At 39.8% G+C, this 22626-nt stretch overlaps 1 protein-coding gene across 3 annotated transcripts in view; it reads left to right on the forward strand.

Annotated features, from left to right (window-relative positions):
• SH3GL2 (SH3 domain containing GRB2 like 2, endophilin A1) overlaps positions 1–19686 on the forward strand; it is a 98400-nt gene extending 78714 nt beyond the window's left edge. For all 3 annotated transcript variants that reach the window (XM_068928375.1, XM_009671014.2, XM_009671013.2), the window contains exons 3-9: positions 1456–1528; positions 6849–6992; positions 8814–8947; positions 10250–10408; positions 11941–12044; positions 15441–15571; positions 18195–19686. In XM_068928375.1, coding sequence (XP_068784476.1) covers positions 1456–1528; positions 6849–6992; positions 8814–8947; positions 10250–10408; positions 11941–12044; positions 15441–15571; positions 18195–18394 — 945 coding nt within the window. In that variant the 3' untranslated portion in view covers positions 18395–19686. The remainder of the gene's footprint in view (positions 1–1455; positions 1529–6848; positions 6993–8813; positions 8948–10249; positions 10409–11940; positions 12045–15440; positions 15572–18194) is intronic.
• The last annotated feature ends 2940 nt before the right edge of the window (positions 19687–22626 follow it).

Consider the following 22626-nt stretch of genomic DNA (forward strand, 5'->3'; position numbering starts at 1 on the left):
CTCATGGGGTGCCTCCCCGCTCCTGCCTAGCCCAATGCCCCCGTGTCCCTTGACAGCTCTTCCCTCAGCGATGGATGTGCCCCTGCTGCCTGTCTGCGGCCGTCTGCTCCTTCGCCCCTGCTCTCCTCTGCAGCCTTCCAGCCCTTTCTGGGCTCCCCACCAGGCGGTTCAGCTAATTCTTTACCCTCGGCTGCCAGTCCTCTTCTGCTTCTTTGTGCAAAGCAGGGAGCAAGACCTGGCAGATGGCAGTGGCAGCGGAAAACAAGAAAGAGGTCAAACGCAGCATGCTGTAAACAGCTTATCTCAGGTGCTCGCTTTGAAAGTAGGAGCTTACTTTTGTTGTAAAGGAGTTTCCTCTGTGGGACTCGAGCTACTTGGCAGAGAAATGCAGTGTGTCTTCACAAACGCAGAGTGCAGGAGAGGTTACAGGAAACCCCAATCTGCAGAAGCGGTGTTTCTTTGAGGCCCGGTTCTGAGAGGGATTGAATTATCTGCTGAAAGATGCATAAATTTTGCAGCTCCCAACAAAGTATGCAGATGGTGCTCAGAATCTCTGGAATGAGCTGGGATTGTGAACTGTTTCTCTAAAGTTTTATGGATTATAAGCCGTTTGTTGAATGCGGAATAGTTGCATACTTCAGCGTATGTAACTTAGAAAGCTGATGCATAAAACCTCAAAAGAAAGCAAAGAGTTCCTGTTACAGCAGAAGAAAATACTGATCTACAGTTCACAATAGTCACCCTTATTTTAAATTCCTAAATATAAAGGAATTATCTATTGTTTCAGCTCAAAGAAATAAATGGTCAGTGCCTCCATGGTGATGGGTTTCTTGAGGATGGATGCTGAGGGAGGCCTAGTTCTTCCCCATCCCAATTTTACCAGAACTGGCCCTGAAAGAAACAAACAGCTCATGTTGTCTTTGATGGGTTGTTTTGATTGACAACTGCTTTCCCTTTGCTTTTCCAGTTAGTCGGAGACCAAAGAGTACTAATACTTCAAATAGTTTTCAGTGACCTTCCTAAGTGAAAGTTTTCCCTTTTGGGGGCTTGTCTCAAAGTGGTGTAAAGCACCAATCAGTACAATACAATGAACTATATCAAATTCCCAGTGAATTACTCTGTACTTCTATTCTTTTACCTTTTCTGCGTGAATAATGGCCTCACTTAAGGGTGGTTCTGCTACAAATTGAACAGTGAGCTCATGATTTCAGTAGTTTTTCAGGCATGTTACATTATCACCATTGTGATACCAGTGCTGGATTTAGTCCACAGCAGTTCTTGGGGACAGAATAATAAGAAGAATAAAAATAGAATAATAATAATTGAAATAATAATAATAATAGAATAATAAGAATTAAAAATAGAGTAATAAGAACAAAAGAGGAGAGGAAAAAAATCTTCCTTTTGCTAACATCTCTTCTCATATTTTTTTTTGTTTAATTCTCTCTCCTTTAGAAGGTGGATGTCACCAGCAGAGCAGTTATCGAAATAATGGCCAAGACAATAGAGTATCTTCAGCCTAATCCAGGTAATATAATTTCCCAGTCTCGCAGCACTTGCAGCACTGTGTTAAAACATTTTTTTTTAATCTCACCTAAGTGTAGTCTGACAGAGCGCACCCTTACTGATGCAGTTAAGATTAAAGCAAAGCCAGTGACGTTGGTATGAAGTGGAAAGGCTTGGGACGAGTGCAGCCTTCTGCATTAGGCCATCAGGGAAACGGAGGCTGGCTTTGGGGGAGCTGTTTTTCCTTTATGTGTCTTTACTTTGAGTGAAGGGACACCCTGTGCTTAGAAATGGTGCGTTTACTAGCAAGGACCTGCCTGGCAGGGCGCTGAGCAGGCTGGCGGGTCTGAGGGCTGGTGTGTCAGAGGGTGCCGGGGTCTGTCCCACCACCCGCGAGGGAGCAGGGCAGCTGGCGGCTCTGCCTGCGGAGATTCCTGAATGCCTGCCGTATTAGAAAATAACAACAGTCAGGTGGAGCTGGGCAGTCCCAGATGCTGTTTTTCCCTTTTTCCATTTTCTGTTTTGCCCATTTTTGACGAAATTCTGAGATAGACAGTAGAAAAATACCTTTCATGTAAGTTATTCTGGAAATTCATAGGATTGGCACAGCGATGCTGTGAAAACATGGAAAAGACACAGCCCAGTTACTGTAGCTGTGCTACTGCAGTGCCGACCTTGAAGGTGTGATTAATAAGCCATTAGGCACTAACCCAACCGGTGGGATCTCCTTAATGACTCAAAAGCGGTATGTATAAGACCCCACTTTGCTCCTGTGGCCCTGCCTTTGCCCTGTGTGAGCAAGGAGGGTTAGACAGCCCTTCCGCAGATCTCTGGAAGGTGGAAAAAGGTCTAAAACAGCTTTCTCCAGTGTACAGGGAAGAGGCAACCACCTCACCTCACCTCACCTCACCTCACGCTCTGGCAGTTTTCTGCCCTCACCAGAGTTACTACAAAACAGGTGTTGACGGTGAACTGGGGAACAAGAGAGATTGCAGACTTAATCAGAGGTGACTAAATTAAACATTCGAAATAGAATTAAATGACCGGTTTCCATGAGGAGAGGAAGGGCTTTGTGGTTGGGCTTATGGAGAACTGCATGTGCCTCTCTTGCTGAGTGGTCCTCACAGGAATCATCATGGGAAGCTGTTGTGGTCACTAGTGAACCATTAGATCAAGCAACCTAAAGGTTTCCATAATAAACTGAGAGTGGAACGGTTTTTATACTAGCAGGAATCAATGTTAGCTTCACTGGTGAGGTCAGTGCAAAATGAGTGTAAAAGTAAAATTAGGCCCTATGACTACAGGAAATATCTTAGAGCTACACGGAAGAACAGTCAAAATTCAAGAGGAACAGTCAACAATCTCTGGAATTCAGCTGAAAGCAGATTTGAACTGGTGGGAAATATTTTATCTTCAATGTGACAGATGAGAGAATGGTGCTAGTGTAGCCTGATTGGTGATATTTGTAAGTTGGAGCGCAGAGGAAAAAAAAAAAAAGTGATGCTGCTACCAATGGATGAAAAAAAAAAAGGAGAAAGAATATTTACAAGTTCAAGAAGTGTTAAGGAGAAAATAATGATGACTAAAATGGTTTCTGTGTCAACAGATGGAATACTGTTTATGACTTGGGTCCAGAGCTCCGTGGCTCAGCGTCAACAAGCACTCTGCAGAAAAAGCAATAGGCTTGACAAACATTATGGGGCTAGTGATAAAATTGTTAACTACTGTCAAGCTGCTGTTGTGCAACATAGTGTAGACTGAGTAATAAGCTTTGGCTGTTCCATGCTGCTCTGGCTGCCTTTCTGACACATCTGAGTGATGAGGATTGCTGTGAATCACAAAAGAGGCTCACACCACCAGTAGCGAGCGAGACTTCTGGAAGTAGCTCTGGGTGTGGTTTCCATCACCTGAGGAGGATGCAAGTTTGTGCTGATGCAGAAAAGAGCAGTCCCTATACCTCAGCCACACGTCTTTCATCTGCTTATCAAGCCGATGAGAAGGATCAGAAAATTAAACTGATAATAAGAATGAGGAGTATTTTTTTTTTAATGTTAAATGAGATTATGTTGTTCACCCCACAGATAGGCAAAGGTGGCAGGCAGAGTAAGGGGAAAGCAGGATTACCTTCTTCAGCTCTTGCATGGTCTTAGGTTGATTTAGGCCAGTTGTGAAATTGCAAAAAGGCTGCTCAAAGTGATAAGAATTACCTGGAAAATGAAAGAAATTCTTCTCTAAAATTCTCCCTACAACTATATTACTTTTTAACTGAGACCCCAAAAATGCTTGTTTCCAGTATTTCCTGTTTGCTTTCTCATTTTCTAAAAACCAGAAATATTAAATTGAAATATGTGGGAAAACGTAAGGAAACAGATTTTCCTTAACAGAAACATTTAGCAGAATATTTTCTTTAAAAGTTTATCTCTTTTTAGTAGGAAAAAGAGGGCTTGAGATGCAGTACACATGATGAGATATGCAAGATGTTCTCTGAGAACAGCAGTATGCTTGGGTAACAGAGTACAGCAGTGCTAGAGATCATTCGGCTTCATGATATTTTTGGAATCAATAGAATCAATAGGCAATCAATAGAATCAATAGTGTTGTCCAACTTTACTAAACAACTAATGAACTCATGCTGGAAGGAGAAGAAAAGGATATTAATGACAAAGAGAGATGAGTTTCTAGAAAGAGGTGTTGGGCTGAGGTTAGCGCAAATGAAAAAGACAGCTTTGTCCACTTCCCGATCATGAAAAAACCTGGAGCACAGCTGGGAATAACTAAAATTGAACATGATGAAGGCTCAGAGGCTTTTCATGCAGATGGGCATGACCATGATTTAAAGAAAAAGAGATGCACGATGAGTATGATTGAAAGCATAAAGCATGAGCAATTGAACCCACTGCTGAGGTTTGCTTCAAACTCTCTTGTGGCAGCTCTTCTTACGATTCGCTATGACTCTGTTAACATTTGATGCTAAGGTGAATCATTAGTGACACCATGAAAGGCAATGTAAAGGAGAGGGTGCGCAGCTGGGAAAAGAATCAGGTGTTCACATGATTCCGTGTGGTGTTTTGTACATTTCTGCCTGTCATCACTCAGGTTCAAACATAATTTAGAGAAGTACTTAGGCGGCACAAACAGAATAAGGCAACAGAACTCAAGTGACTAAGGGTAGGGTTTGCAGACCGGCTTCGCACACAGTTACCTCTGCTCCCATGGAAGCTAATGGAATCAGCTTTAAAGGAAAAGTGGAATGAGGCCACTGCTGAATGTCTTCTAAAATTCCCTTCTAGAACAAGATTATTTAGGGCATGAGATTTCCACCAGGAAATAAAATTGACTGCAGAAACCAGATTTGATACTTAAGATGAGATTAACTTTTCATGCTAACCTTACTGTTTCTCGTTTTTTTCTTGCCCCTCCCCTATTGTCCTTTCCTCTCTTTCATTCTTTCCTGTATCTTCTTCTTTCTGCTCTTCCCTATCTGTCCAGAATATAGCGACTTCCTTTTTTCATACTGTCTTACGATTTTCCTTTCACTCCTGAAACTTTAAAAATAAACTATGTTTATTTTTATTTCCTGTCCCCTTGATTTTATTTGTGCCTTAGTTTCTTTTGTGCTTCTGTATTTCCTCCCCTACTTTGCTTTTGCTGAACTCTCTGAGCTCTTCTCTCTCTTTCCTTCTCCTCATGCATCTCAGGATCGTTCCCCAAATGGTAACATAAGGGCTAACTATGCCTTCTTTCTTTGGATCATGCCTCACCAAGGGCATGATGCTAAGCTAGTCAGGGTCAACAGGAAATTTGGTGTTGATTTCAGTGGGTTTTGAATTCAGTAGGTTTTTGCCCTAGGAGAACAACACATCCAACAGCTTCTCCTTGAGCAGTATTAGTAATCGCTCCCTCTCAGTGCCATTTTTAAAGGCCAGACACTTCATTAAAATGCAGTTTCTTACACTGAACAGTCAGCCAGTCTGTTGCCTCTAGTTTTGTAGCACTTTGGAACAGAAGTCATCAACAAATTCAGATGCAGAAAAGCATGATCTGGTAACACCCAAGGGTAGTGAGAAAGCTTACAAATACGTAATTACTGTATGTTAAAAATATGTTGCCCTTTCATAAGCTGCTTCTTAGGCAAAATATGTATTACGACAGTTTCCTGATTTTCCTGTGTCTGTTTGTGTGTCTATGTCTGTGCATGCATATGTGTGCCACAAAATGAAATATGTTCAGCAGCAGGAGCCGTCTCATGATGTATAGTCTTCAAGAGTAAATTAAGAGTGAAACTTTATTGATTCTAGTCAGCTAATGTTTTGCCGTGTTGGAGAAATGTGTGCAAAGTTGAGTTTTGACCAATGACATTTGCACACGTCGACGTAAGTTACTGATGCTTTATCAACGGAAATACTAACTCATCAGAGTAACTACCGAGGTAGAGTCTTTTGCAGTAAAGAAAGTAGAGCTGTTCATGACTGCCTGCCTTCCTGTAGCACACACAATAGCGTAGGTAGAAACACCCACTCCGAGCCAACTCTGCTGGCAGTAGGAATTAGCTGGCAAAGTTTGAAGTAAAATGCAATTACTTAATTCATTCTCTGAAGGCCATTCACATTCTGTAGTCACAAAAAATTGCTGTAAACAAGTTAATTCTTTTATTTCTTCTGTCTTTGTTTTCATCAGTTATGATAATTGTGTGCTTTCTTCTGATCTGCGGTTGTGTATCTGAAATAAAAGATAAGCGAAAGTACAGTCAAAAACCATATTAAATTAAGAGTTTCCCCAAATACTCATAAAAAATAAAAATGGCTTTAAAGGTTGTTTAGCATCATGTCTGGGGACTAGGGTTTTTTTTTTTTTCTATTCTACAGTAGAAAATCTTACAAACGTTTAAAAAATGTGGGACACTACACTAATGTGCCTACTCTGGGCTTGAGAGCAAAGGTGGCTCATTCTGCTTTCTGTCTGGTACCCGCAGATCAAAAGGCTGACAGTATGGAGATAGGTGAAAGATTTTTCTTGCTGAGTTTTAACCCATCTCAAATATGCTGTCTTGGGAATGTTTCTGGGCTTTCTTTTGTCCAAGTGATTTCAAGGGAAGTTTTAGCTTGGATTTCAGGACAGAGCCTACTCTCTGACCTACCAGCAGAAAAAAACTTCTGGCAAAGTCAGTGACCCACAACATTTCATGCCCTCACTCTAAAAATCATTTCTGAAAATCAGGGCTTGGTCTTAAATTTAGGTAATTTAGTTTTTATTCCACTTCAGCATTTCAGATGAAGCAGATCATTCCTATCGGTTTACTCTAACTATTGTGTATTTGTAACTCTGTGACTGGCCTATTTCAGCTTCCAGGGCTAAACTCAGCATGATCAACACCATGTCGAAAATTCGAGGACAGGAAAAGGGACCAGGTTATCCTCAGGCTGAAGCCTTGCTGGCAGATGCGATGCTGAAATTTGGTCGAGAACTTGGAGAAGAATGCAATTTCGGTAACTTGATTCCTTCCCTTTCAATTATAATTCAGTAAACATTGTAATTAAAATTTAATATAATTAGGTATAATTCTTTAATCCTATAAAGGAAGAACTTCTGCAAGAAATTTCAGTGTTCAGCTTCATCAGATTTCTCCTCTAAGGTCAGTCTAGGCTGTCTTCATGATGTAGATGCAGTATCTTGGGGATCTGGACCAGAGGTTTTTTCCTGTGAGTGAAAGTCAGGTTGTTTCCATTTGGAACCGTATCCATATAGGCTTTGTGCTCTCTCTCATAGGTTGTATTACTGAGGATATGTTGTGCTGAAACGTGTGCGTTTGGAAGAGGTATTATTATCTAAGTGTGTGTACAATAAAGCCTGTCTGTTCTCGGAATCCTTATAATTAATTTTTCTGACTTCACCGCAGGCATGGAGTAAAGGCTAATAGATTTTTAAAAATCTAAGAGAGAAAATACTCATTCCTTGCGCTCTGTTTGGCCTTTTTTTCTGGCCAACTTCCACATTTTAAGGCACGAATGAGTACTCTTGTCTTATCTATTACTTCTCTCCCTCCCCACCCCAAATGCATTTGCAGCTGCCTGAGTTAGAAATGTTCTTCACTCTGTTCTTCAACAGTAGAGGTCTAATTAGAAAAGATGACATTCAGAACATGATCTTTTGTTCTCTGTATCCTATTTGAGTGGACGTCTCTGTGGCCATTTTTATAGGGCAATACTCAGGACACTCAAATAGGCCCTTGAAAATTCTATTTCCTATTTGAATCTTAATTAAACGTTGTTTTGAGCATAAAGACGTCTGCAGTGGAAAAGGTACTTTCATGTCTGTTGTATATAATTGCCTTATTAGCTTGACACATGTAGGCTGGTGTCTACTGAAGATTACTGAATTGGCTTTTTAATTGCTTGCCTCTCACTTGCTAAATTTTGAACCTATTTTTAAATAGAAAATGAAGAACTAATAAAATTCAGTTTGTGCAAACCGCTGCATATTCCCTGGTGATTGCACTGGCACACAGCAGAATAGATATGGCAGTTATTTTCACATTCTTAATTAGTAGTAGGTGGCATGGCTTTCTGTCACCTTTCCTCTGGGTCTGATAGGCTCTCTAGTTTTGCAGTATGTTTCTCCCTGCTTGGGAGATAAAGCTAAGGTTTCTTCTGCTTTTTCACATTTTCACGTTTTCAGATCCTTTGTGTTCTTTGAACTAGAGTTTCTTCCACCATTCTAAATCTCAAACCAGAAAAGTCTCCATGCTGAGAAGATAAACATAATCATAATTTTTGTGGAGCTCAAGTCAGGCTAGGAGAGAATCTCAGAAACACATACAGCTAATTCTTACTGAGGTTTTGTGTCCAAGGGTATCACTGCACACTAGGAGTATAAACTTGACGCTTTCATCAAAAAAAACATTAGTGAAAATGTTAACAAATTTTATTTGGAAACAGTCACATAGACTGCAAATAGAGAGACTTAGACTTCTGCTGTGGGTATTGTGGTGGCAACAGTGCAGTAACTGCAGGTAGTTCGTTTCTAGAAGGTTTGTTTCACCAGAGTGAGAAATAAGCAGACAATGAGGCGTGGGGACATGCTGTTTTGAGGCAGTGTGGCTTCTCAGGTTCAGCTGTATTAGCATGTGTAATCTCTGGGGGCTGCAGAAGTGGAAAACATATATTGCCCTTCCACGTGGTGCATCATACTCTGTTTCCTTCCTTCAGGGTGAAAGTGAAACGTTCAGTGAAATTTCCTTGACTCCACTTCATTCTGCAGTAATTTGGAGCTATGCTATTTTAAGATAAACTGGGCATCTTTTTTTTCAGGACCAGCACTTGCTGATGTGGGAGAAGCTATGAAGGAGCTTTCTGAGGTCAAAGACTCTTTAGACATGGAAGTGAAACAGAACTTCATTGACCCACTTCAGAATCTCCATGACAAAGATCTTAGAGAAATACAGGTATTGCCATCAATGTGGCATATTTTGGTTGTGCAGAATAAAAAATGGCTTTTGGATCACAATTAATCTGATTTTAGTCTCTTGATTTGAGTTTTACTTTTTAGTTCTGTTTCTGTCATTGATGGTTTGGAAGGAGAAGGATCAAAATTCTAACATTTTTTGACAGTAGCACGGTCAAGTTTGAAAATCTCATTATTTTGCAGGTATGAACAGTGTGTTCTAGTTCTGCCATTTGAAAACTCTTTTCACTGTCTGAATAGATGAATAGGTGTTTACGTTCAGTTTTGTAGTGTATGACATGCAGAGGGGTTTTGATAGTTGGCTCTAGACTGGCACTACTCTTTTGTCTGTATGACATCTCACTCCCCGGACAAAACATTCCCAGGAATTCAGAACACAAATAGCATTTGCTTGCATGACACGTGTAGTTAGTCATCCAAGTACCACCCGTCATTTGTAGAGAAAAATTCTGTGCGTACATACTTCTGTGGGCATAACTAATTTTACAGTTGTGGAGGTAAAAGCAAATTCAGCAAATACTTATGTATTTGAGTAACTATTCTTCTGAGCTCAGTAAGGGTTTCACATAGTTAAATATGTGTAGAGGAAGGGTGCCCTTAGGCAGCTTGATATATTTTATGAAGCTGACACTTGAAGTTATGTAGACTATGATAGATGACAAATTGATTCTTCTAAGGGAAAGTAAGCACCTAAAGCACTCTGCTGGTGCTGGTAGCATTTGCTTTTGGCCAGCTTGGCGTGGCAGCTGCTAAACAGATTAAGTGACAGAATTCTGTGTTATGTCTGTTAATGAACCAGAAATTCTTTAAAAGATAACTTCAAAAATTAAGAGTCTTTAGTGGTCTGGTGAAAATGATAAATATTTCCTCTGTTGCCTTGTTCATCAAAACCCTGACGTAGGCAAAAATATACAAACTTGTGCTTTTTAGGAGAAAACCACAGTGTGTGCAGATAAGGCTACCTCAGATTCAAAAAATTAGAAACCCTTATATCTTCTATACAGATGTTAGTTGCAGTTATCCATTCTGGGTGTTTTTTTTAAATGTTGAAGGTACGTGGTATTCAGATGGCAATGCAAAATGGTGTCTTGGATGAAATGTGAAACCACCTCATTGCTGTGTGTTTTTTCCCCTGTGGGGAAGAGATAATGTACTGCAAAGAGACAGCACCTATTTGTAAATGCATGTGGGCTGCCTAGTTATAATGCAGTCTTAAGGCAAAGAAGGGGAAGTTTGGGAGTGGTCTTCATTCTGTGCTTGCATTTGCCCTTCTATTTTTCAGCATCACCTAAAGAAAATGGAGGGTCGACGCCTGGATTTTGATTACAAAAAGAAAAGACAGGGCAAACTCCCTGATGAAGAACTTCGCCAAGCTCTGGAGAAATTTGATGAATCAAAAGAGATTGCTGAGTCAAGCATGTTCAACCTTCTGGAGATGGATGTGAGAAATCCCTTGCTTGTGCTTTGAGCTGAGCCTTAAAATTAGGAAAACACTGGTGCGGTGGTGTAGGCAGTAATCTAAAACCTGAAAGCCTTTTTAAATCCTTGGCACCACAGTTTCCTGTCTCTGTACAGTGTGGGTAAAAGCCCTTGCTCCCTCACTGGACTGCTCTAAGGACTGTGAGAGACTCTGAAGCTACAGCAAGATTCATCATGCACATGAAGGATTACATTTATAGATAACTGAGCTAGAAAACATAAATCCTGCATAACAACGTGCATTCTAACTGTGTAGAGTTATTTGTAGCCAAAGACAGAACATCTTCCTGCTTAGAATTTATAAATTTAAGTCATAATTTTTTACTTAGCTGTGATTGGGGTATTTGGTTTGAGGCTTTTGTTCAAGTGCATAGGCTGCTGGGAGGATCAGTAAAGATCACAAATGAATTTCACAACCCCCAGTTCTCTGTCCTCACCAGATGCAATAATGAGTAGAAAAGCCGAAGTTGATGTGACTGCTGAAAGATGACTCAGTAGCTTAAGTTCTACCTACATGACTAGCTTAGGTTTTAGCATCTCACTGTAAGCCTGCAGGATTGAAATCAAACCTATTAGATCTTTTTTGACAATATGCAAGGTCAAAACTGTAAAATCAAACCAAAAGAAAAATTTACCTCTGTTGGAGGAAAAAACAGTTCTTTTGGCTGAAGTCTGTCTTATAAACTATGTGATCAAAGGAAACTGCAGTATAAATGTTTCAGTTGAAGTAAATGAGTGGATTTGTTAGAACCTAAATTTACACCTAATTTAATACCTCATTTTTCTGCCAGAGTGTTGTAAGGGGGCCATAACCAAACTGAAAATATTTGCATATTAGAAATGGAATGTAACTGTGCAGAAATGAAACAAGCAGAATAAGTTTGTAGTTTTAATACTTGTACTAACATCCAGACCCTTATAGCCAGATGGTCCAGGCCTGCCTTACACCATTGCAGCGTTGCGTATTGTGGAAGCTCCTGGAAATTGCATTGCCCCCGTAAGAGTTTTGGGTGATTTTCCCTCATGAAGGAGAACGATGTCTGCATTCACTACAAATATCCTGCATCCAAGACCGTATTATATCTCTCTGTTTTGGTCTGCTCCACTGACCACAATACAATGAAAGCATAACTGTAGTCTGTACAGTTTTGTGTGCCTCAAATGGAGGAAGAGTTCTGTTACACTGTAATTACAAACTCATTTTCGCTTCCATATTTTCCAAATGAAATAGGTGTGTAGGCTGTTGTTCGTGCAAATAGCCTGTGGATGTAATCAGCTGAGAAGAGCTGCAGTTACATCCCCAGATCTGGTCATAACCAGGCATGGTAATTAATAGAGAAAGCCTAAAAGATGCATAACAATTTGCAAACTACAAAGATGAACCAACTTTTCAGAGAAATATGTAAAGCTGCCTTTGCAGTGACAGTGTGGCGGTGTTCTTTACATGCTATTGCTGGGCTGTTTTAAATGTGATATTTGAATGTCAATCCTCAGATTGAGCAAGTGAGCCAGCTTTCTGCTCTTGTACAAGCCCAGCTGGAGTACCACAAGCAAGCCGCACAGATCCTGCAGCGAGTTACTTCTAAGCTGGAAGATAGGTAATACTCTCTTTTTGTAAGTTTGTCAAATTGTTTTTTATGTTTTGCAGAGGCTGAAAACTTAGGATTAGTGCATGAAAAACTTACCTTTTGAAATTTTTAAAGTTTATGTTTAGAAAAATAAGGGCCATCTTGTTAAGCAACTGCAAACAGAGGTTCATGTATTTTGGAAATGCATATGCATATACTTCTGAGCATAACTGAATGAGGACCGAGTTCAGGAAAGTGACTCAGCTCAGTCACTCAGGTTATTAAATGTATTTTTAATTGAAAGTATGTACTTATAAACACTGTAAGTGAATAGGACTTAACACTTTGTTTTTCTGTACCATTCCTGCATTAATTTTGAAATAGACTTTGTGAAAGATGTGGTTAATGACTGTTTTAGAAGAAGATCTTGTTGTGTTCTCTTCCCCTGCAGGGAATCGCCGTAGGTCAGTGGTTAGACTCTCCCATCATTTGCCAATAGACTAAGTACTCTTCTTTTCAGCTTTGTTATCATCAGGTCAATTTTGATAAAGGACCTAAATGCATTTCCCTCTTCTGTAGCTGTGCATGCTGTCTCAGAATTAATGAAGTGCCTTTTTAATCTTGAAAAAAGTTGTTTCCCTCAACATGAAACAGATTGTATCTTCTTGAAATGAGGAAGATAATGTTTTTAAAAAGTTTATCAGCCTCCCCCACACACATGTCCTTCTTGAAGAAAAATAGCATAAAGGCAAGATTTCTTTCTTCCACATAGTTCTGGATGACTTCTCTTAAAAACTGGCCATAATTCCTGACAGCAGTCAATGTTCATACATTGTGTAGAATGACTGTAAAGGCAACATTTGAATCGCATATGTTTCTTCGGTGTTTTCTGATGTCATTAGTATTGATCTAGTTTCTGGTACCACTGGGTGTTTCAGTGTTTATTTTCTCTGAGCACACAGGATTTAAGACTTGCCCAATTCTAACTTTTAAACTTCTCTGTCCTTAGGAGCAGCACTTGTTTTGGCAGGTAGGCTGCCCAGCAAGCTCGTTTTGGCTGAAGTTTGCAGTACAGCCTAAACAGCTAACAGAAAATGATTGTCAGAGCTTTCCAAGTGAATACTGCCATTCATTTACAGTACAGAAACATTAAGAAATCCTCAGGAGCAAGTGGATTGCATTTTAGTCCAGAAGTTATGCCATAAAGTGAACATGCCTTTCTCTGCTGCAGATTTCCCTTTCTGTAAGGCCCACAATTAGCTGATTCAATTCAGATCATCCTTAGCCCATTTGAAGCTTCTGCTAAACTGCCAATATTTTCACTTTGTGTAAATTGCAGGTCACCGTACTTTCAGCATTTCAAGAACCTTGCATTAGTCCACTTTTACAGATCAATTGGAGTAAATTCACTGCAGAAAGCTGCTGTGCATCCCTAATTGTAAAGAGTATGCTGGCTAAGTCATCCCCTGCCCACCCCACTGGACAGAGATTAGGGCATTATCATATGTTCACAGCAGGAGTGAAGTAAGGACATACAGCTGTTACCAAAGGCAGAATTTGAACCTGTCTTTTTGTGGTGGTAATATGCACACAGCAAAGAATGCATTGTCCTGGGCTTTGGATTTTTTTGGTGGTATGGACCAGAAATTAAATAAATCTTTATTTCTAAGCTGACAAAATATGATATTGTTCACGCTCAGAGACTGTACAACCCATGCTGCCAGTTTTATGCATACTTTTTAAGAAGATGTGAATGGAGCTTGCTCATACTGTTGTTTGACATGATCAGTTTCTTCTGATTCCTTCTGCACTCCCATAAAAAGTATTGCCCAAAGACTTAAAAAAAAATTGTAAGGCCACAAAACACATGAGAAATTTACAAAGACATTGGGTTCTTCTGTTCTTTCTGTGACCTTTAGATTAGGCTTTAAGACTTTGTTCAGTAACTGCAAGTGCTTGAAATAGTTTTTGTTCTCTACATTAATGAAAAGCTGGAACTTCTTTAAAATACCATGATTCCAGGAGCTGGGGCTTTGGAAAAGTTGGCTACCTTTGGGAGACTTGGAGTAAAAGTCATAAAACCTGGAAGCTAGGCAAAGGCCTTTCCTTTTCAATGCTCTTTTTCATTAAGGGAGAGAAAACTGCAGTTCTCAAGACAGAATATCGTGATAGAGCAGCTGCAAAGCAGGGCTGGTTTCCTTGGAAATGTTTTTTGTCCTAAGAAACAAGGCTTATGCTGAGCTTTTTGGGTAGTTTTTGGCAAATCACTGAAACTGCCCGCTTCAAGTTCATAATCTGTGAAAAGTGGCATTTACTTTACAAAAGCATTACGTATAATAGAACTAGTTAAGTATTTTTTTTCTTCAGATCATTACTGTTTCGAAAAAACAACTCTTCTGTAAATGAGTGAAAACCAACACAGCCTTTTCATTTAAATTTCTTTTGCCAATTCCTTATTCAAAATATTGTTTTTTAAATATTTTTATGTTTTTGTTTATTAAGACAACTACCAATCCCTAAGGTCTGAGTAACAAATACTGGTAATGTCTTGGATGGTGAAGAAATACTTGCTATCAGGACCAAAACCACTTACGTTAGAAGCAGATCTTTTCAGCAGATCAAATTAAAATAATGAGCTTTGTGCTACCAACAGCAGGTCTGGGGCCAGTCTAGAGCAAGTTAGAGTAGATAACCTGTCCTTAAAACACTGAGGTCATTGCTCCTTTATTCTTCCCAGTATGGTGATAGAAATATATGTGGAAGTTGCTGAATATAAGCTACTCAGATTCTATCACCCTTGCCTAGATTTTTCCCTGGAATCTGAAAATTTACCTCTTTCTAGAAAATTTATATTTCACAATTAGGAAAACAAATTCGGAAGAAGATGCATAGTATTTTCAGTTTGAGAGTCAAGAGAACTGGAGCTGTGCGCCTTTATAAGCGCTCCAAATAAGCTAAGTTTACAACTGAAAATCAGTACCTTCCCACACATTGTGCTCACAAAACGACAGCGATTGGAATCAGTGTTCAGTTAAGGGTTGTCATGGATAGCAGTAAAGTGGCAGGTTGCAATCAAGCTACAAATAGGGGTAGAGGTGTCTGTATAGCCCTTCTCTGAGCATTGCTAAAATCACGTCACAAGTTTTTCTCCATTAGAAGCTCTTCATTGTTATTAAACAGAAAGAAACCAGCCAAAATGCTAATACCTAAGGGGAAAGAAAAATGGGCAACTTCATGGCCTTTTTTTTTTTTTTGTGGTAATTTAAACTAACCTTGCAAATAAAAATTACTCCAAATGCCAAAACTTATTCAGTCTGTCTGATTGATGGATGTGAACTTCAGCCTTGGAAATAAAGGTGTTTGGTCCATCTCATCCACTGATCAGAAACTAACACTTGACATTTAACTCTCTTCATGTTTTGGCAGAATAAAAGAGGCATCATCTCAGCCCAGGAGAGAATACCAGCCTAAACCCCGTATGAGCCTGGATTTTACTACTGGTGACAATACTCAGCACAACGGAGGAATATCCCATGCCACGACACCCAAACCATCAGGTAAATGCAAGGGCAATATGACCAAAATAAAAGAAATCTGTCTGAAGTTTTGTTACAGTACAGAAGTTCAGCACTCCCTCTTAGAGCTGAGTTTTTCCACAGTGAAGGAAAATGAGCATGAGGACAGTATAGGTGAGAAGGGTTTAAACTAACTGTATCGATTCCACTGGTCCAGTAGCAAAGCATATTATAGCATTCTTTGTAAAGTGTTCAGACCCCAAGGTGTGAGAGCATGGATGGATCATCCACTGCTATAAATATTTGGCTTTGGGTCAGCAATTTGCTCAGTCCTAGAAGCTCAGAGGGATGCTGCCAAACTAAATTGACCTTGAAATACAGATCTTGGCAAAACAGTCATTTAAAAAACCCAAAGACCAACTGAACGTTTTCCGTGAACATGTACAGCCCTAATATCCCTCCAACACCCAGTAATGTTATCCTGCTTTTTAAAATGAGGTATTACAACACCAACAGCCTGAAAGTAAAAATGAGTAAAAGTAAAAATGAAGCCAAATAAGAGGGGTATAAGCAAGGTGAAACACATATATGACCATGCATAATTAGTCACTTAAAGATGTGTTTGTTTCATGTCAGTACATATTAAGAAAGCCTTATCATTTGTTTCTCACAGTCATGGTCTTTTATCCCACGTTATGGTAAGGGCTGTCCTCGCTGTGGATCCTGTCATCGTGTGCTCCAGTTGACCTGAGTGACAATTCCTAGCACACTGCACCTTGCAGGATTAAGTGTTTTTCACTAGATCTTTAATCAGGATTTCCTTCCTTCCCATCACATCCTGATGTGCATGTTTCACATTTTCCCAAATGTAGATTCCAACAGTATCTCCATTTGGCATTTGGCATGTGCAACTGGAAACTGTCTTGCATAGCCTTGTAAACTCTGAGCAGCCTCCTCACCGTGCTGGAGAGGGTACAGTGTGAATTCCTTCTGCGTGAGCATAGCTCCTGACTTGCATGTCAAAGCTCTCACTGTCATGCCACCAGCAATTTTCTTCTTCACTCCTTTTTTGTAGTGTCTTGAACACTGGTCTAAGCTAAGGTAATAGAGACTGATGTTCTTACATCTCTTAAGCGCTCATGTTTTCCTCCACAGAGAGACAAAGGTTTAGCATCTTCTTCAAAAACCTTTTTTTCTTATGAAGTGCTCATGGGTTCCAGAGAAACTCTTCCTTCTTTGAAAAGTCGTTAGTTGTAGTTTTGGGCTGGTTCCTTCAAAGCTCAGATATTCTCTAGCCGTTGCAGCTTATTTACGCTTACCTTACTAAGACTTACTTTTCATAGTTAAGTCTTCTGAGCTTCAGGTGGTAGTAGGTAGAGAAGATCAAACAGGTATTTTAAGGTTTGGTGATGCTAGCAAAATACTTTCCATGGCACACAGGGTATGTTCTCTCTTTTCTTTATTTTGATTCTTCCAGCAATACAAACTATGCCTGATATGAAGAAAAGAAAAGAAAAAGTTTCACTACAGAATTATAGAATTAATTCTAGTATTTGAAAATCTTGCTATAATAACATCTTCCCAAAATAGCCCAAGCATGACCCTTCTAGCTGTGGGGACTGGTTGAAATGAGTATGTGAAAAGCCTGAATCTAAACTCATTTATCCTTGAGCCAATATATATGAAAAGGCTGGAATATATGTTCTAAGAAGTACTGTTATGGTATAGAGGCATGTATTGTATCATTCTGCCACTGGAAGTGTATGACCTTTCACTGTGGAAAATCGAATGGGAATATAGGATTAGTTCCATTTTAGTGCTAATAAATCCTAAATATTTTGACCAATAATAATTTTCTTGTTGGAGGCTTGAGATTGTAGAGATATCTTTTGGGGGTAAATGTTTATTAATTTCAGACAAACCAGGAAAATCTTCTAGATACTAACGGCTTACATTAATATTCATTATCCATCCAGACGGTTACTGTCAGATTTTTATGAACTTGCCTTACTGCCCTACTGGCCTATATTGGAAAGTTTCCAATTTAAACCTTGTTCAGAGTCTGTCCTGCTTCCCCTGCAATTACCAAGTGTTTTGTGTTAAAGGGGAAGAAAGGTCTTTGGAAACCTCAAATTAAAAAAAAAAAAAGAAAAAGATGATGATGATGATGAGCATTTAGGGCTATTGACACTATAGCTGTGCCGGTAACATTTCCAAAGAGCGCACAGTTACGTCTTCACTATCAAGATTCCCCTTACACTCCTGAAATGAGATACACAAGCAAAGCATCTCTGTGCCAGTACAGCTGGCACTACGTTAGAGCTTTTGCTTAATTTTGTGTGTTTTGTAACCTAAACAGATAAACATCAGATCCCAAGTTGATTGTAGCCTTGCTTTTAAGTGAGGGCTTGACTGTAGCTTGATGCTTTGGAGATTCTCAGACATTTACAGGCAGAGTCATATACCAAAATTTAAAGCTCTGAATAGCTGGTAGCTATCTTCTAATGCAATTTAGCAGTGCAAATTTAGATCTTATCAAAGGGCTGTAATAACAGTGTGTATTATAATAGAAAGAGCAAAATCTGTGGTAGATATAGCAGTCAGAAGGAAACTGTAATTGTTGAGATTTTTAAGCATATCATTTCTTTGTGTCTCTTCTCTGTAGGTGCTCACATGGATCAGCCATGCTGCCGAGCTCTTTATGACTTTGAACCAGAAAATGAAGGGGAGCTGGGATTTAAAGAGGGTGATATCATTACCCTCACTAACCAGATTGATGAAAACTGGTATGAAGGCATGCTTCATGGCCAGTCAGGTTTCTTCCCTATCAATTATGTCGATATTCTAGTTCCTTTGCCCAATTAGGATGGCTGATTCACCACCTCTCTGACCCAGATAGTTTTGTCGGCACCACTGCTTTCAAAATGCTGCTTCTTACACCTCACAAGTGCGAACTGCAGTGGTTAGAGTCATCGAGTCCCACTGAGCATCTTTGGTTTACGTGTTGTCATACTGCGTGGTGGTGATGCGTGGTATCTTCTGAGCCAGCACAACGTAGCTTAGCTCACGTGGCCATGCTGGCCTGGTGGTATCCAGAGCCATTGGTGATGTAAGGTTGGGAAGATGATGGCAAGCAGAACAGGTGATTTATGGTGAAGTAGTAGGGAGTGATGGCCATACTGGGAAGATAATGCCTATCACCACTGTATTACTTTTCTGTCTTAGTTCTCTGTAAAAAGAGGGAAAAGTTCTTGCCATTCCACCTTTCCCTTCCCAACGATATGGTTCACACAGGTCTAATATTGCCTAACCATCCCTGTGTCTCTGACCAAAACAGCGTGGAAGCCCGTGCTGGTCGTACCGAAATAGTGTAAAGGTGGAGTCTCTGGTTTCTCAGAAAGTGAACCACTGTACTGTGTGTCCTGCTGCTCTCTGCTTGTTTTTGTATTCTTAAAAGACCTGTTTCCATCTATAGGTACATTGTAAACCATAAAAAGACGATACCTATAGTAAAAACCTTGGACCGCAACCACATGAATTTCCCCTTCGAGATCTTTGAGCATGATCGACAAAAGGCCAGTAGGAGAGCAGGTCAGGGAATAAAACTGGCATAAATGTTATCTGTTTCTTGTCAAGTTCTGGCACAAAGTCCTTAAACACCAGATATTCTTTGTAAACACATTCCCTGGGGAAGAAAATAGCCTACCGAACACAACCGTCACTTCTTTTATTTCTCTCTACCATGTGTTCTTCGAACATCATTTGTGCATATTCTGCCCTCAATGAGGACTAAGTGAAATTTATTTCTTTTTGTGTTGAGCAGTTAAAGACATGTGGCTGTATAAGCAAAAACGTTTCCCGTGTATGTTTAGTTCTTTTATTTTCCTCCTTCATGCGTTTTGTGTGTACAGTGCTGTGCCCAGCTTCTCAGCATTCTTTTGGTAACGACTGTAAAAGTTCTGTTAGTTTAGTTATTCAGAGTTCTATTTATCTAAATTGTACAGACTCTTTCAGAGGTTTAATGTGCTGCTTCGGATGTGCCACTTCAGTACTGGATGACGTAAAATGAAGACAATTCCCTACTGCTTAATTATAAATTATATCATGGAAAGTATTGATATTTCAAATAAATAATGCTGACAGGATAACTGGAATAATGTTGTGAGTTATTATTTTGTTGTTTTCAAATCAGCTATGGTAACTTCAACTAACAAAGAATTTTATTTCAGAAAATGCATTCCTTAAACCTGAACTACAAATGTGAAAAATACCTCCTTTTTAAAAAATTATCATAGCCAGACTTGCTTCTATCAGTCGAATCCCATACCTATAATGGCCACAATAAACAGAGTAAGCCAAACGCTGAGCATGTTAAATTAACATCATAGTGGCCACTGTGAGTATGCAACCTTGTGGAGACAAGATGCTTCTCATTAAAACATGCTGGAATTCACAACCCAGCTAGTAAAGCTTAAAGACATGGTAACTTAACAATTTGTTTCATATGACACAACATTTTATTTCATAAAGTTTCATTTATAATATTCTTTACTGTATACATATCTAAGAGACATCCCTATGCATGTTGACAAGAGATTAAGTCTTATACACAACTCCCATTTACTTTTCCTTCGTGTTACAATTCTGGCATAAATCCCAGGCTTGGCCTCCAAATAAGATTGTGTCCGTGACTGAAATTAATCTGTTTCAAACCCAGATGTGAAACTTCAACAGATGATTTATTACTGACACACTAAAGGTAAAAAGTGTACTTGACAGGGCCTGACAATCACAAGTAGTGCCACTGGAAGTCAGAGACAAATTTCTCATCTGGTGTACCCCGATTTTATGAGATTACTGTTTTCATAATGTTTGTTGGGGGGTTGAAATATGTGGCAATTATCTTGGACACCTTCTTATATGATTTAAAGCAAAAAGGGTGATTGTTGTGCAGTGCTGTCCCCTTAGCCCTGTGCTGCCAAGGGGCATTTTTTTATAAGGAACATATATTTTATAAGGAATATCCCTTATATGTCCCTTAAGACACATCCCGTCTGGATGTGATCCTGGGCAATATGCTCTAGGTGACCCTGCTTGAGCAGGGAGGTTGGACTAGATGATTTCCAGAGGTCCCTTCCAACCTAAACGATTCTGTGATTCTGTGATTCTGTGAATAGGGAAGTGCTGTATCTTTCAATAAAAGGAGCCAGAGAGAATGCACAGAGGAGTCTAAATAATACCTGTTGTATGCCTGCATTTGATGACATGGGCCTGGGCTTATTTGCTTGATCCTTGGCAGTTCTGTTTTCCTCAGTTTTCTGTCTCGTGCAGGCAAATCAAGAGAAATTTGGATTTCTCTGCTTTGGCCAAGACAGGGCTTCAGAAGGTCTCATGGCTGACAGCTAATGTCTGCATCTAAGGCTTCAGTGTCAGGGTGAAAGGAGGGTGGCCCAGGGGCTGAAAGAAATGAGGGTGCTGCTTGTTATTACATCTCTGGTAGTTCAAAGTTCTGCTTATGCAACGATATGACTACTCTCTTCCGGAAGAATATATGATGTTTCACTGGTGGAGGCAACATCCTGTTGTCACTGGTGGACTTGCTCATCCTGCTTTCTCAGGTATACTTGGTTTTCAGAAACATTTTAAAAATGTGATATTGGTACCTAATTACCAAATGTGGCTGTGAAACTGCAATGTGTGATGCTTCTCGCAGAGGAAATTTAAAAGTCTTCCAGCACTGAGCTATCAGCTGCAGAATGTATCTGAATGTGTTTTTTCATTAAACCTTGAGAATGTGTGGAGCTTTTACCTTCTTACATTTTCTCTTCTACTATAAAGTGAAACTCTGAAAAACAGCAAAAAGCCCTAACCATCTCCTGAACAGTGCTGGATTTAAATAAAAGAAGCAATTGCAATCTGCACTAAGTAAGGCTTTTTTTTCTGTTTTAAAATATCTCCCTCCTGCAGAAAGTAAGAAAGGAGGTGGTAGTCACACTCAGATTTTGTATTTAATTCCTGGCTTACTGATCATATAGACAACTCCCCCTCTACAGATAATCACACAGGCTTTTCCCACGTTTAGTGCATAGCCAAGACCTGAAAACTGCTAGGAAGACTTCTTGCCCGCTCTCACATTTTCAGGTCTCTCTAATCCTCACAGCTGCACCTAACCTGAGAAGTAGTTTGCTCCAGGACGTTTCCCAGGCTTGCCACTTGCATAGGCAGAGGAAAGTGGCTACATTTGAAAGAGCAGAGAGCGGGGGGTGGGAGGACGGTGTGCCAGGGGGGTCTTCTACCTGGGATAAAAGCAGGGTGTGTTTGCGATGGGCAAATGAAGCCACAAATTAGGGCATGTTCCCGGGTCCCACAGTAGGCACAGTATAAGGTGCTACTTCTTGTCGTCTTCTACTGGTGCATAAGTTCTGCTGATTACTTCTCTTCCAAAAGGAGGTGTTATTAACATAATTTCTTTAGTTATAGTTGAATTTCCTTGTTCTTGAGTTTTGCTTAAACACTGCTTGGAATGGTTCTCGGCTGACGTCATGATGTGAATTTACTGTTTGGCTCATGTGACTTGAAAGAGGGGGGTTATGAGGGGTAAACTTAAAATGCTCTCCTTCTCCTGGAAGTTCTACATCAGAGCTAAGTTCTCAGGTTCTGAGCAAACAGGAAAATTGTTCTTTTGACTGCAAATGACACAGTTGACCTTATTCAGATTCAAGTATTCTTATGCAGCGTGTTTTGGTTCTCTCTGCTTGCTGTCGGTGTTTCTGACTAGACTGGGAATTTTAAACTACTGGGTTTCCAGTATGTAGCAATGCACAAAGGTTGCAAAATATATATTGTTAAAGTTGTATACTAAAGTTCTCTATAGCAATAGACTTCGTCTTAGTTTTCTGTAATGCCCGGTAGGATAGCCATATGAAAAAATAGACTTAAGCTCAGACTCTCTGAGATGTTCTGAAATTATTATTTTTTTAATTGTTACACTCCTAGCACTCTAGGAGTCCAAATGCAGACCTGGAATTTCCAGAGGATTTAGCTGTCTTTCCTCAGTGTTTCATCTAAGCTGTTGCAGATCATAAAAATAGCTCTGT

Source organism: Struthio camelus, chromosome Z, assembly GCF_040807025.1.
Source record: "Struthio camelus isolate bStrCam1 chromosome Z, bStrCam1.hap1, whole genome shotgun sequence".
NCBI lineage: Eukaryota > Metazoa > Chordata > Aves > Struthioniformes > Struthionidae > Struthio > Struthio camelus.